Source organism: Schistocerca nitens, chromosome 12 (genome assembly GCF_023898315.1).
Source record: "Schistocerca nitens isolate TAMUIC-IGC-003100 chromosome 12, iqSchNite1.1, whole genome shotgun sequence".
Lineage (NCBI taxonomy): Eukaryota > Metazoa > Arthropoda > Insecta > Orthoptera > Acrididae > Schistocerca > Schistocerca nitens.
This window is the reverse complement of record NC_064625.1, coordinates 34758210-34774682: the sequence shown is the minus strand read 5'-3', so window position 1 is coordinate 34774682 and position 16473 is coordinate 34758210. Positions and strand designations below refer to the sequence as shown.

At 39.7% G+C, this 16473-nt stretch overlaps 1 protein-coding gene across 1 annotated transcript in view; it reads left to right on the top strand.

Annotated features, from left to right (window-relative positions):
* The window catches only part of LOC126215102 (uncharacterized), an 83329-nt gene that overhangs the window by 41250 nt on the left and 25606 nt on the right, over window positions 1-16473 (top strand). Inside the window, exon 6 of the mRNA XM_049941752.1 lies at window positions 11170-11349. Within this exon, the coding sequence (XP_049797709.1) occupies window positions 11170-11349 (180 nt within the window). The remainder of the gene's footprint in view (window positions 1-11169; window positions 11350-16473) is intronic.

Genomic DNA, 16473 nt, shown 5'->3' with positions numbered 1-16473 from the left:
AGCGGCGGCCCCAGCTCCTAGCAGCCAGTCGTTGACTCACCTCGGAAGATGTTCTCCATAGTTGAGAACGAAACGTCAGGGAGAAGAAGTTCCACAGATCGACCACGGCAACTTAGCCCGGAAGTGTTTACTGATGAAGACGCCGGCCGTGAAAGCCTACATGGAATGATTCGACGCCTCTATGGGGAGGAAATGTCAACTAGGGTACGACGACTGGAGAACCTACGCAAGAAGAAAGGTCAACAACTTTGCTCACTCACTTTTCTGCTACGCTGTCGTGATACCGGTATAGTTACCAAGTTTTTAAAAGTGAGAAGATTGTTTCATTCGGCACAAGCTAACCGTATTTACTCTTGTATGGAACTGGCATTACTACGTGAGCGGATACATCAGACACGACGAGGACTGGCGGTATGTGATAGTCAACTGCTAAATCTTCATTTACTTATTAGCAATACTATGCAGCTTTGTCATTGGAACAAAGTGGACAGTTTAACATTTAGATCTATGGAGATTAGTGCAGAAGTGTCTTCCAATAGGCAGAAGGAGAAGTTTGATCGTCTACAAGAAGGTCGACAGGAAACACCGATTCCAAACAATTCCCAAACGGTTATTAATTTATCGGAAAAAGAAATGTCTAAGGAAGAACTTTCTGTTCTGTCTAAAGGAGGGAATTTTGCAATAACTCCATCCGAGATTCCTATGGAGGACATTGTTGCTAATATAGAGGCAGGAATTCGTCAGTTACCATAATATTCTGCTGATGAAATTAGAATGGAAACCTCCAGGATATTATGCAAAGCTAAGCCACCCAGCAGCAATCTGTCTCAAGGGGAAAGGAAGGCATTGCGGGAGATCAATGCAGACAAGAATGTTATTATAGTTGCCGCTGACAAGGGAAAGGTTACTGTTTTAATGAATACTGAGGATTATCACAAGATGATCAGTGATCTCCTGGAACCCAGCACATACAAGAAGTTGAAAAAGAATCCCACAACGAATGTGCTGAATGCCACCAATCATCTGATAAAACAGTCTTCCATTCCTACAGAAGTTAAAAAGTATCTTTGTAAAACGGAGGCTTGTCCTCCGAGATTATATGGGTTACCAAAGATACATAAACCTGATGTTCCTTTGAGACCAATAGTCAGCGCAATTGGAGCTCCTACCCAAGAACTAGCCAGACACCTTGCCTCTTTGTTACAACCTTACATAGGCAAAACTGAGAGTCATATTAAAAACTCTCTACACTTCATTGAGAAATTGAGGGAAATTACTGTCAGTCCTAATGACATCCTTGTCAGTTTTGATATAGTGTCTTTGTTCACTATGGTTCCAGTTGATGAAGCTCTCTCTCATATAGCCGATATGTTCCCTACTGATATAGTGGCCTTGTTCCAACACTGTCTATCCTCGACCTATTTTCAGTACAGTGGTGAATTTTATGAACAGATCGATGGGGTAGCCATTGGTAGCCCCCTAAGTCCCGCAATTGCGAATTTATTCATGGAATATTTTGAACATCGAGCACTGCAGTCGGCCAAAAAATGCCCCTCGAAGTGGTATCGGTATGTGGATGATACCTTTGTAATATGGAATCATGAGGAAGAAGACTTGAATGATTTCCTGGTACACTTAAATAGCATCAACCCAAAGATTAAATTTACTATGAAAAAGGAGAAGACTGGACAACTTAACTTCTTGGATGTATCAGTTATGAAACGGGTGGATGGGACCTTAGGCCATAGGTTCTACAGGAAAGATACACATACTGATCGCTACCTCCATAAGAACTCTAACCACCACCCTAGGCAAAAGAGGGGGGTCATAAAAACACTAGTGGATAGGGCCAATAATATTTGTGAACCAGGCTACTTACAAGAAGAACTAAATCATTTACGAATGGCCTTTGCGAAAAATGGTATACGAAAAACGAGATTAACTGAGCACTTCACCCAAATAGAAAAATGCCTAAAAATAGGAGACAGCAACAACCATCAACTGTAAAAGTATTTCTTCCGTTCATCCATAATATCACAGATCGCATTGGGAAGGTACTAGCCAAGTTTCAGGTAGAGACCATTTTTAGACCTACTAAGAAAATTAGTGAATGCCTAAGATCAACAAAAGATGCTCGTCACCCCCTAGCCACCCCAGGGGTATATAAAATTCCGTGTAGTTGTGGCAGGGTTTACATAGGAACTACAAAAAGAAGCATCAATACACGGTTGACGGAGCACAAAAGAAACTGTCGCTTGGGACATATCGACAAATCGGCAGTAGCGGAACATGTTTTTAAGGATGGAGATCACGAAATAAAATTTGGTGAAACAAGCGTGCTACCGAGGACGTCGCACTATTATACACGTATGTATAGAGAGGCAATTGAAATCCACAAACATCAATACAATTTTAATCGTAAAGAAGAAGGATTAAAATTGGATAAGATATGGCGGTCGACGTTGCATCATTCACGTGACAATCGATTGCCTGCAATCGAGAGAACAGACAATAGCCAGAGATAGCTGCACATCGACGCCACGTGATGTGTGGTGGCGCCCCCTACGATATCCGTATAAGCGGCGGCCCCAGCTCGTAGCAGCTAGTCGTCGACTCACCTCGGAAGATGTTCTCCGTAGTTGAGAACGAAACGTCAGTGAGAAGAAGTTCTACAGATCGACCACGGCAACTTAGCCCGGAAGTGTTTACTGGTGATGAATGCTTCTGTCACCTTTTGCAAACAAGCAAGCCTACTATTCCTGAACGTTGTACTTCCACTGGGCATTCAATGAAGTATGATGAAACATTGATTTTAAATACAGCAACATCTTTTGGGACACCATTATTAAAGACTCTGCGGAAATATGCATGGTGGAAAATCAGATGAACAGTGATAGGAGCCAATTAGACACTGCATGGAACCCTATCATCTCCACGACTTGCTCTAACTGAAGACAAGCTCTAACCGAAGACAACTGAGGTGCCGACAGCAGTGCACGGCAATGCAGAAGACAGCCGAGTTCCGTGATTCCATCAGAGGGGGTGCTGCTGTTGTGTAGTATGGTCAATATATCAACTCGATTTTGAAGTATGCACTGCATGCTACAGATTGCAGAATGGAGGACATCTTTGTCAGTCTCCGACGGCTCGCCTGAGGATAACCGGCAGGTGCCCAGTTGAAATATCGTGGGATGTATTGGATGATCAGGTGCACGCTCAAAACTTGTTTGAATGTACTACTTATTGTTTCAAAAGAAGTACTGTGTGGTAAGTACTACCTTTCCGATAGAGGTAGGATTGGGTGTAGGGGGTGAGAAAGCAATGGTATCTAGGCTGTGTTACACGACTGCCATGTTGTGCGGGTAGTGTCAGAGTGCATTAGATGGGGTATGTGTGCAGATCGTCACGGCTGAGCTTAGTAAGGGCGCAGGAGGAGAAGGATAACTAGAGGACCCAGGATGAAATGTACAGAGAAAGGGAGAGGGGGAGGAGGGGATGGAGAAGCTGAGAGTGGGGTAGGGGGATGGTGAGAGAGGGGGCGGGGTGAGTTGGGGATGGATAGAGGGGGCAGGAGATGGAGGGAGGGGTTTGGGGGGAGGGTAGGGAGAGAGAGGGGGGGATGGTGTGGAAAGAGAAGGGGCAGAAGGGATGGATAGAGAGGAAGGGGGGGGGGGGGATGTGTGCAATGTATGTGCTGTGTGTGTACACAGGCAAAGCTGTGGGTAAAAGACTACTAACGAAATGTAATCTACTTAACTTTGGTGCAGGATCTACTGATCCAAGGTTATAGTTCATCAACAGCTACACACATTCTCTGACAACTCAATTTTTATGTGATTTTTGTCTTGAATTGCAAAACATTATTAAAAATATCTTCACATTTAGACATGTAGTTTTCTCTACTCTCACATCAACTTGCCCAAAAAGTAGAACTCGACCAGTGACATGCTGTTTTTGAATAATGTCCAACCTAAAACCTAGTTTACGTGATGACACCAGGTTGCGCCACTTGTTGTCTGAATCGAGTTGCACGCAAATTGTTTCATGTATTTGTAGACACTGCATAACCAGTGTAGAATTCAGTTTCATCATTTTGAGAGTGCTGTAGTTGTCTGTAAAATGAAAGTTTTGCAGCTGTACAAGGTGCGGTGGAGTTACTGCTTTTTTGCTTGAAAACGCTGTACGAGAAAAGGGATAAAAAATAAGAAAGGCCTTCTGATTTGTGACTGGGTGAAGAAAAGACATCAGCTCAGTTGTTTGGCTACCTGGCTGAAGCAAATTATAGTGGAAGTCCATAGAAGTTATTTTAATCATAAAAAAGGTCAGCTTTAGAGTTTTCTGTAGCCTTTTATCCTGTCAACTATTTTCCTTAAAAAAGAATTGTCCAACTGAAACCATGGGATTTTAGTCTTGTTGACGTGGGCTGTTCTGCAGACAGATGTTTTGCTCACCTGTATATTTCTTAATTTATTTGTATATGAACTCCTAAATGAATGAATTTTGCTCTGCAGTTGAGATATTGTCGACCCACCCAAGTTCAGATCATGTATGATCGCCTTGTGCGCGGCAGTACATCACTGTTTGTTTTTATAGTCAGTATCATTGAAATCTTCCAACACCTATGTGTCCCAAAGATACTCAAAAGTGAAACTTTCCTCTGTTCCCTACTTCATATAGTTCATTCACACTATACCGACACACCTAACCTCAATACTTGTGCAACTATTGTCAAAGTTGGAACGACCTAAAAGTGTTTAGTAGCCTGTTGAACAAATGTGTGCCTCATATCCGTGTGCCCAGTAGCGCAGTTGCGTGCAACCTGGTCTCATGTAAACTAGACTTAATACTCTCCAAAAACTGCAAATGTGAGGGCTATTTTTGAAATACTTGATAAAAAGAATGTATATTTTATTGCTGTTGTTGTTGTTGTGGTTGTTATGGTCTTCAGTCCAGAGACTGGTTTGATGCAGCTCTCCATGCTACTCTATCCTGTGCAAGCTTCTTCATCTCCCAGTACCTACTGCAACCAACATGCTTCTGAATCTGCTTAGTGTATTCATCTCTTGGTCTCCCTCCACGCTGCCCTTCAATACTAAATTGGTGATCCCTTGATGCCTCAGAACATGTGCTACCAACCGATCCCTTCTTGTAGTCAAGGTGTGCCACAAATTTCTCTTCTCCCTAATTCTATTAAATACCTCTTCATTAATTATGTGATCTACCTATCTAATCTTCAGCATTCTTCTGTAGCACCACATTTCGAAAGCTACTATTTATCGTCCACATTTCACTTCCATACATGGCCACACTCCATACAAATACTTTCAGAAACGACCTCCTGACACTAAAATCTATACTCGATGTTAACAAATTTCTCTTCTTCAGAAATGCTTTATTGCTAACAAATTCAAATACTTAAAGCTATTAATTAACAAAGAATTATTGACATTTTGTATTGTTTCTGAGTGACTGAATATCAGTCTTAGTGTTTGGAAGTACATCTTTTATGTTTAATTTACAAAAAAAAGATTGATGAAATTTATACTCATTGATAATTTACACCAATGTATTTTAAATTGGTAATTTTATATCTGAATTCATTCTAAAATTATTACTGTCATTTATGTTAAGTTATTCTTTACAATTCTGCGTAAATAATACTACAAATAACAATTTTATTATTCCTGAAAATTTGTAAGAATTTATTGGAACTATCAGTACCTTAATTTACAAGCAGCTATTAATAAAACATAAAATGTTATAAGAACTGGTATTACCACAAAATAACTATATATCACACAGAAATCATTCAGTATGGCAAAATGAAGCATGTTTTGACATTAAATTAATGTAAATGTAAAAAAAATACACATGGTAAATTATTGTTCACTGCACAGGAATGGTGCATTCAGATACTACCCGACATTGGCACTTATGCTACAAGATCTAGTCTTCAGTGTCCGTATGTTGATGGACAAATACTGGAAGAAAGGTATTGATATGATCTGATGTTTCTTGATATTGAAGCTGTATATGACAGTACGAAAAGAGAAAAGGTCTGTGGTCCACGAGAAAGAGAATAAATCTGGAAAGTTTGGTGAGGAAGACTGAAATGCTGTCTGAGCACAGTATTAGCTATGTGTGATTGGCAAAGGTCATTCATCCTGAGTTGAGATTGAAAGAGGTGCCCGGCAAAGTAGAGAGCTGTGTCACTGCCAATTACTGCAGACATAGATAATGTAATTAAGAACATTTAGAATCTCCGTACAAAGATGAATGCCTTGGCTTTTGTTGTTGTTGGTGATGGTGATGTAGTCTGGGGAGAAAGATTGCTGGAAGCACAGTTGGGCATGGACTAATAAATGGAAGGATGAATTTCTGGAATACAGGGTGGGCAGAAAATAGGTGCCTATTGGAAATTGCTTATATTTTGCAAAGTATTTGGGTTTTTAATTAGTAAAAGATTTACTATGATCAACAAAATGGTACCCATTTGTTTTACAGTGTGAGGTCGATGTAAGTACCAGCAGTTTATAGCAGTTTCTGCAATTGGTTGACAGAATTACAAAAAAAGACTTCTTGTTGTGTATTGGGAACATCTTTTTTTCTTTGCCTGTGCTCACAGCGAGAACAATTGCAGAGTGAGAGATCATGGTTCTGCACTGGCCACTCATTGTGTCTGCTGAGTCCCAACTGACATCCCAGAAAATGATAGTTGAGCTCAGCTATTACTGGTTCCTCCATCTTAAACTTAGAGCACTTTTAATTAAAGAGAATTTTACACAAGACATTTTTCACTGTTATTTACAAAACATCTTGTGTGTTTATTCTGCAAATTGGACACACATGTTTGTATTTGGTTGTTTTAGATTGAAGACAGCATTTTTGTGTGTAAAGTTGATGTACCATGTACTTAATGGTGCTTCTGCTGTGAGCATTGCTGAGCTGCAAAACATCACGTTTTTCTTTTTAATACCATCCTGATTTAGGTTTTCCGTGATTTCCCTAAATCGTTTCAGGCAAATGCCGGGATGGTTCCTTCGAAAGGGCACGGCCGATTTCCTTCCCAATCCTTCCTTAACCCGAGCTTACTCTCCATCTCTAATGACCTCGTTGTCGACGGGACGTTAAACACTAACCACCACCACCACCATCTTTTTAATAAACATTGTGTGTGTGTGTGTGTGTGTGTGTGTGTGTGTGTGTGTGTGTGTGTGTGTGTGTACACCTTGCGTAGTTTCACAGGTTGACAATCCTCTCAACCTACGCAAAAGCAAACGGCCATAAACTCTGTAATACTGTGCTGAGTGAGAACACACATGAGAACATGTACAACTTCTGTTCAATCTCCAGAAGTCAAGTGAAGTGTAAATAATGCAAATGGAACAAGAAAGTGCAGCAAGGCAGAAACCACTAGTGTAAATGTGAAACGAAGCCTTTACACATCAGCCTCTGCTAACAAAGAGGGAAGAAGCAGAAGTTTGAGGAATATGTAAACAAGAGGCAGAAACACTGTAAGTAAAGTGCACATCAACTTTGTAAACAAAAATGCTGTTTTTATCTAAAACAACCAAAAATGTATAAACATATGTATCCAATTTGTAGAATAACTACAGAAGATGTATTATAAATAAAAGCGAAACACGTCTGATTTAAAACTCCCTTTAATAAAATTGCAGTAAGCGTAAGACAGAGAAACCGGTAAAAATTGATTTCAACAAGTGCTGCAGAAGGTGGCCACACAAACAAATGTGCGATTGTGGAGCTATTTGTGTATACTGATTGTAAATGTGATGCTGCTGTTGAAAATGTACACAGGCAGCCAAACTTAATTTTCTTGCACAGCACAGTAACTGTCTGAGCTCAGTGTGTTGTGAAGAAGGAATAGAAGAATAAGTTGTTTTGATGTACCGAACTACAGTGTTACCGTGTGGTGATATTGCATTTTCTGAACCGTGGCCTGTGGAGGATCTTTCACCTAGTAATGAGAATTTGGCAGTTTACAGATCTCCCATGTGAAACACAGCCTCATCACTCCAGATTATATTAGAAAACAGCTCGGAGGAGTCTCTGAACTGTCCTAATGCGATTTCCCTGTACTCAGTGAGACAGTCACAACCTTCTGCAGACAGATCTTGACATTTTGTATCAAGTGTCGCGTCAGACCATTTGAATGAGCTGATTGGCGTTTTGAGGGTCTTCGGGTGAACATTTCCTGCACTGGTCTGATGACAATTTCTTACAACATCCACCACACACGCTTGAGCCATCAGTTTTGTATGACATTTCCTGACTGTTCTCGGATACAGAGCAGTGTGAAGCTCATGCACAGCCTGCCACTCTCTCTGTATCACAAGCAAGGAATGCCACATTTCATACGGAGCAACCATCAGAGTGCACTCGTGCACTGACAGACATCTATCTCCCATTGCAAAGAAAGGTATTTAAATGTTTTAAATAAATATATTAATATATATTAAAATTATTAAATATTTACAATAGGGACCTACAGCCTGACCATAATATACAATGTTGTCAAGTGAAGGTAAAACAATAGTAATAGCAGGGTAAAGTGAGGGGCGACTAGCACACATTAAGACAGATAATGAGGAATGTGGAAATCTTTACCTGTCCTGTAAGTATAATTTCTCTACATAGTCCAGCCATGGATGAGGTTGCAAAAATAGTTCAGAAGAGCTCACATTGCCACTAACATGTCAGACCACTTTTATGGGATGCCAAGAAAAGTAATATCAGTGATGGACAACTACAATCCAGTCCTAAGATATGCTGTAGAAACATGTAGCATCACAAGAGTTACTCATCGTGACTGGAGCCATTGGAAATGTTCTTGAGATCCCCAATACATAAAATACATCAAAATAAGAAATCAGTTTGGGAGAGAAGGGGCTGACATTACGACAGTTTTATTAGAGCCAATCGGAATGTTTATGATTGGGTGGCCTGGACAGCCTTTGCAGATGGAGACGACAAGGGAAGCTTGAGTAAATGTTGAGTGTTGGGGGGGGGGGGGGGGGTTTGAAGGGGTGTGGCTGATAGGAAGACCGAGAAAAAGCTGAATGTCTGTTCAGTCAGCAATCTGGACAGTGTCATGAGCAATAAGATTTGTCTTGAAGGCAAAATATGCAGAAGTTTAGTGCACAGCACCTGGGAAACTAGTATTAAATGATATCATTATCATCTGAAAGAATTTATAAAACACTGTCTTAGCCCTGATGTATTCTTGGCTTTATTCAGCAACATCTACAAGACCTCATCATCTCTGTAGAACATTTTGATCATTTAGTAGTTGTGCTCATTCAGGCAGCTGACCAACATCTTGCTTTTCACTGTAAGTGTGCACTGCACCATGGTTGTTACTTATAAGCAGAGTGCCCAAAAAATGTATCCATTGTTTAATTGCTCATAACTTCAAATTAATTGACGAACATGTCTCACTTTCACCAAAAGTGTAGCTTAAAAGCTACACTAAATAAGTCAGTGTGACACAAAGTGTAAGCCAATAAGAACAAATTCTCCATTGAGTGTAAAATATTGTTGTCATGTGGATCACATCATGCTGTGTAATGAAGATCTGAGATGACGACATAAACAGAGCTGCCACACCAACCACATCCTAAATACAAATAAAGGGCGTGTGAAAATGGATAAGTCTGAAACTAGTCAACCAGCAAATAAACAGCAGCTTTAGTGTTAAAATGTCTTTTCTTCTATGATGTAAGATGCTCACACATTACTTTTCCCCTTTCGTTTGTGACTCAGGTTTATACTGCAATCAGCCAGACTGGTACAAACTCGTTTGGTATATCAACGTCTTACTTTTCTGGGGCTGTCTTTGTTACTCTCAAATCTCTCACAAGCTATCTGTTTACCTGATTCTCATTTCTCGATTTACTTGTATGGTATTCCTTAGTTACTCAAAATTTCACTGTTTTCAGCTAGTCCCCACTCGGTATCATGTATAGTGTAGGTTCATCCTTTTTTTGTTTGACCAATAACTCACCTTATTTGGATTAAATTTTGGGCTATCAGTTTGCAGAACAATCATATACTTGCTTTTATAATTCATCCTCAATAGTCTTCCACAGCGTCAAATCGTCAGCAAACAAAGTATTTCTTGAAGTTTTCCTGGCAGATACAGTATTTAGTCACCGTTTTGGCATACGTTCAGGACAGAAATATTTATTTTGGTATTTCAGCTAATAACCATTATGTGGGGACAGGAAAACTTTTGAATGTGAAAAATAACATGAAATTGCTGGTTTTTAATGAAATAAAGTGAAATTGGGGATTTTCACGAGAAATTGTGAAATTTATAAGTTCACCATACAAAAATGTTGTAAATCTGAGGATGGTAATTTACTAATATTTGTAACAGAGTTATTGAATGTTAAAACTGCAGCATTTGGACTTCTGACCACCCCAAGGCTGAGGTTTATGTATAATCTCAAAACTGACGGTCCATTTTCCGTGTAACAAACTTCGATGTGACGACAAAAATGCACCAAAATAGGCAGAAAATAACACCGAATATGGCTAAAAAAATTGCAGAATTTGACAAACACCAAATTTGGCAAAAGAATTATTCTGAGTTGGCAAGGACGACGACACTGGAAGTGGCAAAAGGAGGTCATTGGAAGTGGCCACAAAATGAAATGATTTTTTTCTTGTACCTAACCATATGATGTTATGTGGCATATAACATTGCATCAGGTGATTTTAATTCAGCCAACAACTGACTTTGAAGGTGGCTGTACAGTTATAAGCAGAAATAGCAGAAGAAATATTTGTCCCAAATGCATTCTAGAAAGATGGTGGAATATCGGCAACAGGCACTGCTGTCGTCCTGCCACTTGCATTATTGTCAATCAACTCTACAAGAAAGTAGCAGAGATTGAGCACGTTCTTGTTTCATATCATTTCTCTCTGTCAGCTATCCTGTTCTCTCATTTCCCATTCTCATGCAACTTACACTCATCTGGTACAAGCCTACTATCCTTGAGTATTGAAAGTAAATTTTGTGTTTTCTCAATGAGTATCATTGAATTTCAGCTTATTTAGTTAGACTTGTCTGCTCCTAATTTCTGCCCTAAAGAGGCAATACAAATTAGTCACCTTGGAAACTATGTATTTATTTGTTTCTTTCAGGGACGGAGGGCTACAGAAACTGAAAGTGCTGGATCTACGAAGTTCAAAAAATCTGTATAATGAATCAGTGATTGGCTTCTACCGTGCATGCCCTGTTTTACGAGAACTCAATCTGAGTTTTGTCAGTATGCTGTCTGATGATGCGTTCTTTGAGATCTACCATTTGGAACATCTTGAAAAGTAAGCTATGTTTTTGACTTTGTTCTGTAATGCAAAAATAGTAGCTGATTTTGTAATGAAACACTGAATGGTGGAGCAGCAGGCTTCAAACGATTGTCGTAAAAATCAATCAAACTTGGTGTGGTTGAAGCTACAATTCATAGTAAAGTGAGCTTCATGTCATGACTTTTAATGACTACAATACCAATCTAGAATGCCTTTCTTCGAGCTTATTAATCCCTGCAATATAGGGCTGGAGGAGACTCTCTCTTTGTGTGGGGTAACTTTCCAGAAACTCGTTTTAAAGAAGTGAGTGTTTCATCGTTCAACCTGTCAGAGTATTGAAGGAGAAGTGACAATATTTTTCCAAGCACATGATGCATATTTCAGTGAGGAAAAAATTTGTTGTTTGTGCAAGCAAGTGAGATACAAAGGTGGAAATGGACATTGATTTCATGTTTATTATTTTTGTGGACATCAGTTTAGATCACAAAAATAAATTAACAGTTTTTTTTAAGACACTGAAACACGAATAAATGATTTACCGAGTTACTGATCTAGTGAATTTTCAAGGGCTACAGTGAAAACAATCAGAATTAAAACCACTCGGATTACAGTTGGGGAAACCACTTGTAGGTGAGGCTAAAATCTATCACCTGGCTGAATGGTATCATAGTCTGCCATAGTAGCACGTCATAGCTGCACGCGGAATGCCCATATACTCGCATCCTGAGCCTGCCCAGTCATTACATGAACAGTCCAAAGAATAACTGGTGTGGTGAAGATTTATTACCAAAACTTCACCTGGCTGTGGAGAGGGCCACATTCACTGTCAAACAGGAGTGATTCCCAGCATGTGACACCCAGCCTTAAAATGACCAGTTGACGAGCTCACAGAACTTGCCGGGCGGAGATGCCATCTGCTCGTCACTCACCGTGACTGTGCCAGACATAGGTGTAATGCAGACTGTTGATATACTTAAAAAATGTTGGGAATCTGATATATCAATATTTAAAAAAAGTATCATCATCATTCCATGATATATTGAAAAAAATTGTCGATGTATCTACGATCAAAATATTGACACACCAGCCGAGACAATATTGCCTGCACATTGTAAATACATTGCTAGTTTTAGAGCTGTATATTTAATATTGATTTATTGTTAGATATTCTGTAAATCAACAAGCCAGCTTATTCTCCTCAGAGCAATAATTGAAAGGAAAACAATGCACATTCTTGCTTGGCGATAACCACTTTTCTAACAGTGGTAACTGCGGGTAAGTGTAATAATAAAAGGTGTCTGATGGTTCCGACATTCGGTTTCGTCACATATGAGATTTGTCAACACTCCATGTCGACTTCCCTGTTTTTTCATTTCTGCAAACACCAGCGACCTAGCAGTCACAGTGTCAAAACTGTGTGGTCAAGTTAAACATTGAAGTTTCTGTTGGTAGCACCGAGCATCAATTACATCAGCATTCCCCCCCCCCCCCCCCCCCCCCCCCCACACACACACGTCTCCACCCACTGCAGATCTGTCTTTTGATTTAGATTAAACAGCTGTTTTTGAAGAATGCCGATGTGAAGAAATGGCACACGAGTTGCATTAAAAATTAATTTTAACATATCAGGTTTCCTGTTTCTTCACATAAGATATCTTGTTATTCCATTCACACTCTAGTGCAGTCTGACTTCTTCTTTATGTCAACAACTAAATAGTGCTTCACACAGTCAAAGAGAGAGACTGGACATGATGAAAGCTCAAAAAGTAGTAAGACTCTTTCACACAGTGAAAGTAAAATTATGTTCTACTACAATTTCAAAAGAACAACTTCGAATATTTATCGAAAATTATGAAAAAAAAAAAATATCGATATTGCCATTTCGGTATCAATATACTGATTTTCTTTGGAAAAAAATTTCGATGTACTGATTTTGTGTCAACAGGACTAGTTCAAAAAATGGCTCTGAGCACTATGGGACTTAACATCTATGGTCATCAGTCCCATAGAACTTGGAACTACTTAAACCTAACTAACCTAAGGACAGCACACAACACCCAGCCGTCACGAGGCAGAGAAAATCCCTGACCCCGCTGGGAATCGAACCCGGGAACAACAGGACTAGTGTAATGAGGTATATTGGTAGAAGTGTCCATCAGTATGTCAGACAGAATGGCAAGAATTCTAATAATAGAACTTGTTTGAACATATGGGAGTACTTTAGATTCATTTCTGTGGATTTAATGCAATGTGACTTCTGCTTGCTGCTAGTCGACCTCTAAATGGTGATCACAAAATTATGTTTAATATTATCTTGTGCAAAAGGTACCAGAATTGAGTGTGAAAGCCATAAATACCAATAATATGTTATGGGTTATTGTGGTGTGGCCAAATGGATTTAACATTTAAACCCAACATTTTCTCCCCATCTGTTGTGGACATTTTCAAGGGGGGTTATAGCTTCTTTGAGTGTCAGATTCACACTCGTGCTTGCGTGCAGTAGTGTGATGTCACGTTTTGAATACCTGGGTGCAGTCAGCCATTGTCGATTGCGGTCATCCACTGCTGCTATCATCCCATAGTGTGAGAATGGTACACATCTTCATCAGCACTGGGATCCAAATGTCATTCAATTTAATGGTCAGAAAACGAATAGAAGAGCACAAGGGCTGTTGCAGAATAGGGCAGATTGACAGAGAAGCTGGTGCATAACATGCTTTGCAGCCAGGAGACCACCACATTCATTTTGATAGGACTCAAGTACTGGTAGCCACAAGTGAACACTGTGAAAGGATGTACAGAGGCCATAGCAATTACCAACACCCCAGGAATTTCAGAAGGTGCAATTGTGACATTTCCAGTTGTGAAAGTCTACATTTTGCAAAGAGGCGCAGATGTATGTAGCACGCGTGAAACCAAATTAAGAAATAAATCCTCTGACAATGAGAATACGAACAAATGTCTCATAACTGCTGCAATAGACATAATAACAAACTATCTAACAACAGACGTAGAAACTGTAAGTGCACGACAAATATGCGGAGTGAATTACAGAATAAAGGAGGCTTTATTTCCACTCTCCGCAAAGTAAACACTAAAATGTCGAATAACGTAAAATTCTCAGTTTATATGTCGGTGAACTTGAGGAAAACAGTACGGAACCAAATATACCTGACAGTCGAAATATATGCATTCCAGCAGATGCATTAGTAGCTGAAAAACTGACAAATTACACACAAAATAGCAGTAATGTGACACCAGAAATAAGGAAACTGGCTGTGTTTTAAGTGTTTATCAATTACAAATACGGTTTTCAAAGGAAAGTGCAAGTGAAAGACCAAAATAATGATATGTGGTTTAGCTGAACAGACAGGAAAAAGGGAGGAGAACTTATACAAGAGACTTTTAGATTCTTTGCATCAGTAGAAGTAGCAATGAAACTAGATCATACAAAATGTAGAAAGGAAACCACAAAAACATTCACAGTAGATGACTCTGGCAGTAGTAAGAGTTATGAATTAAACTTATAATCTTTTAAAAATTGTTAAGAAAGATGCACACGAGACTTGAGAGATTGTATTGAATGAAATTAATTCATACACTGTCTTCCATAAATTGTGACAGGGAGAGCCTTTCGGGCTGTGGATTGAGTCAAGCTGTACACTTGAGGGCAGCGGCCACCACGGCTGCAAACTGCTGTGAGGTATACTGACAAATTGTAGCTTGGGGTAATTTATGAGGGAGATTCAGTAGGTAATGCAACACTTTTTTTTCCCTCAAAGCAGTTTGGTTTTATTCAGGATTCCAGTACACCATATTATTTTGCACTATTTTGGCTACAAAGCCCTGTTTGTCAACTTAATCTCCATTCAATGCAACAGCCTTATGCCATCTTACTGGGAGGACCTGTATACCCACACGATACCACTCTACTGGTCGACATCAGAGCCAGCGTCTCGTAGCATCGGTAACCTCCCCGTCATCCACGTACTGCTTCCTATGGAGGCATCCTTCATTCGGCCAAATAGGTGGAAGTCGAAAGTTGTGAACTCGACTCTGTAGGCTGGAGAAGAAGAACAGCCCAATGAAGTTTTGTGATCGGCTCTCCGGATGCACAGACTGTTGTGAGGCCTTGTGTTTTTGTAGCAATGAACAATCTAAAGTCATTTATTCAGTTTTCTGAGGGTAGTGCAGCTGTGTGTGGCCAGCTGGCAACTGGGAGGTTGTACGTGTGTCCACACCCTTGTTGCAGTGATGACTGACACCTCGCCCAGTGGCTCACTGTGCTTTTGTTCACTGCCAGGTCTCCGTAGGCATTCTACAAGCGCCAGTGAATATCTGTGACGGTATGGTTTTCCACCAAAAAAACTAATTGACTGCTCTCTGCTCGGAATGCACCTGCGTTACAGAAGCCATTTTATAGGCCACCTATAGTGCCGCCACCTTCCGTAACTTCTTGATGCTGTAGGGCCTGAAGTGGGAATATCCTGTGATATCCCACAACAAATTCCACATTAATGTAGGTCAATTCTTACAGAGAAGAAAACAGCAACCAGCCACTATTAATACTGCTATTTATTTATGTAAATAGTGCCGTTACCGGTTTCGAACTGGCAAGTTCATCATCAGACGGCTGTTCACATGATTTTCAAGATACAGTACATTATTGTCCATTTTTGATTTTTATTATTCCATTGTGGTGAAGTATTTTTGGTGTCTTGTTGCCCTACAGTAGAAAAACAGTGTTAGAAGCGCCCTATGTGAAAATAGCTCACCTCCAAATGATGAAATACGATGTAAGTACCATAACCACTTAACCTTACATATTTATTTAAGCTGTATGTCATCATTACATTAATTGTACACAGCCATGGTCTCACCATGTCAGTTTTAGACAAAATAGCAAATTCCACATTTTTTTAACCGAAATTGGCCAAGGAAAAAAGTGTTACATTGCTTATTGAACACTTCTTGTATGTACACTAATAATTACAGCTGGAAAAAATCGCAACATCAAAAAATAATTAATGTAGGATAATGAAATTTTGGAAATAGAGTTGTGTAGGTAATGTATTTAAGTGATTAACTTTGCAAGCATGAGATAAACCATTGCAAATGTGTAATGCTGTCACGTTAATA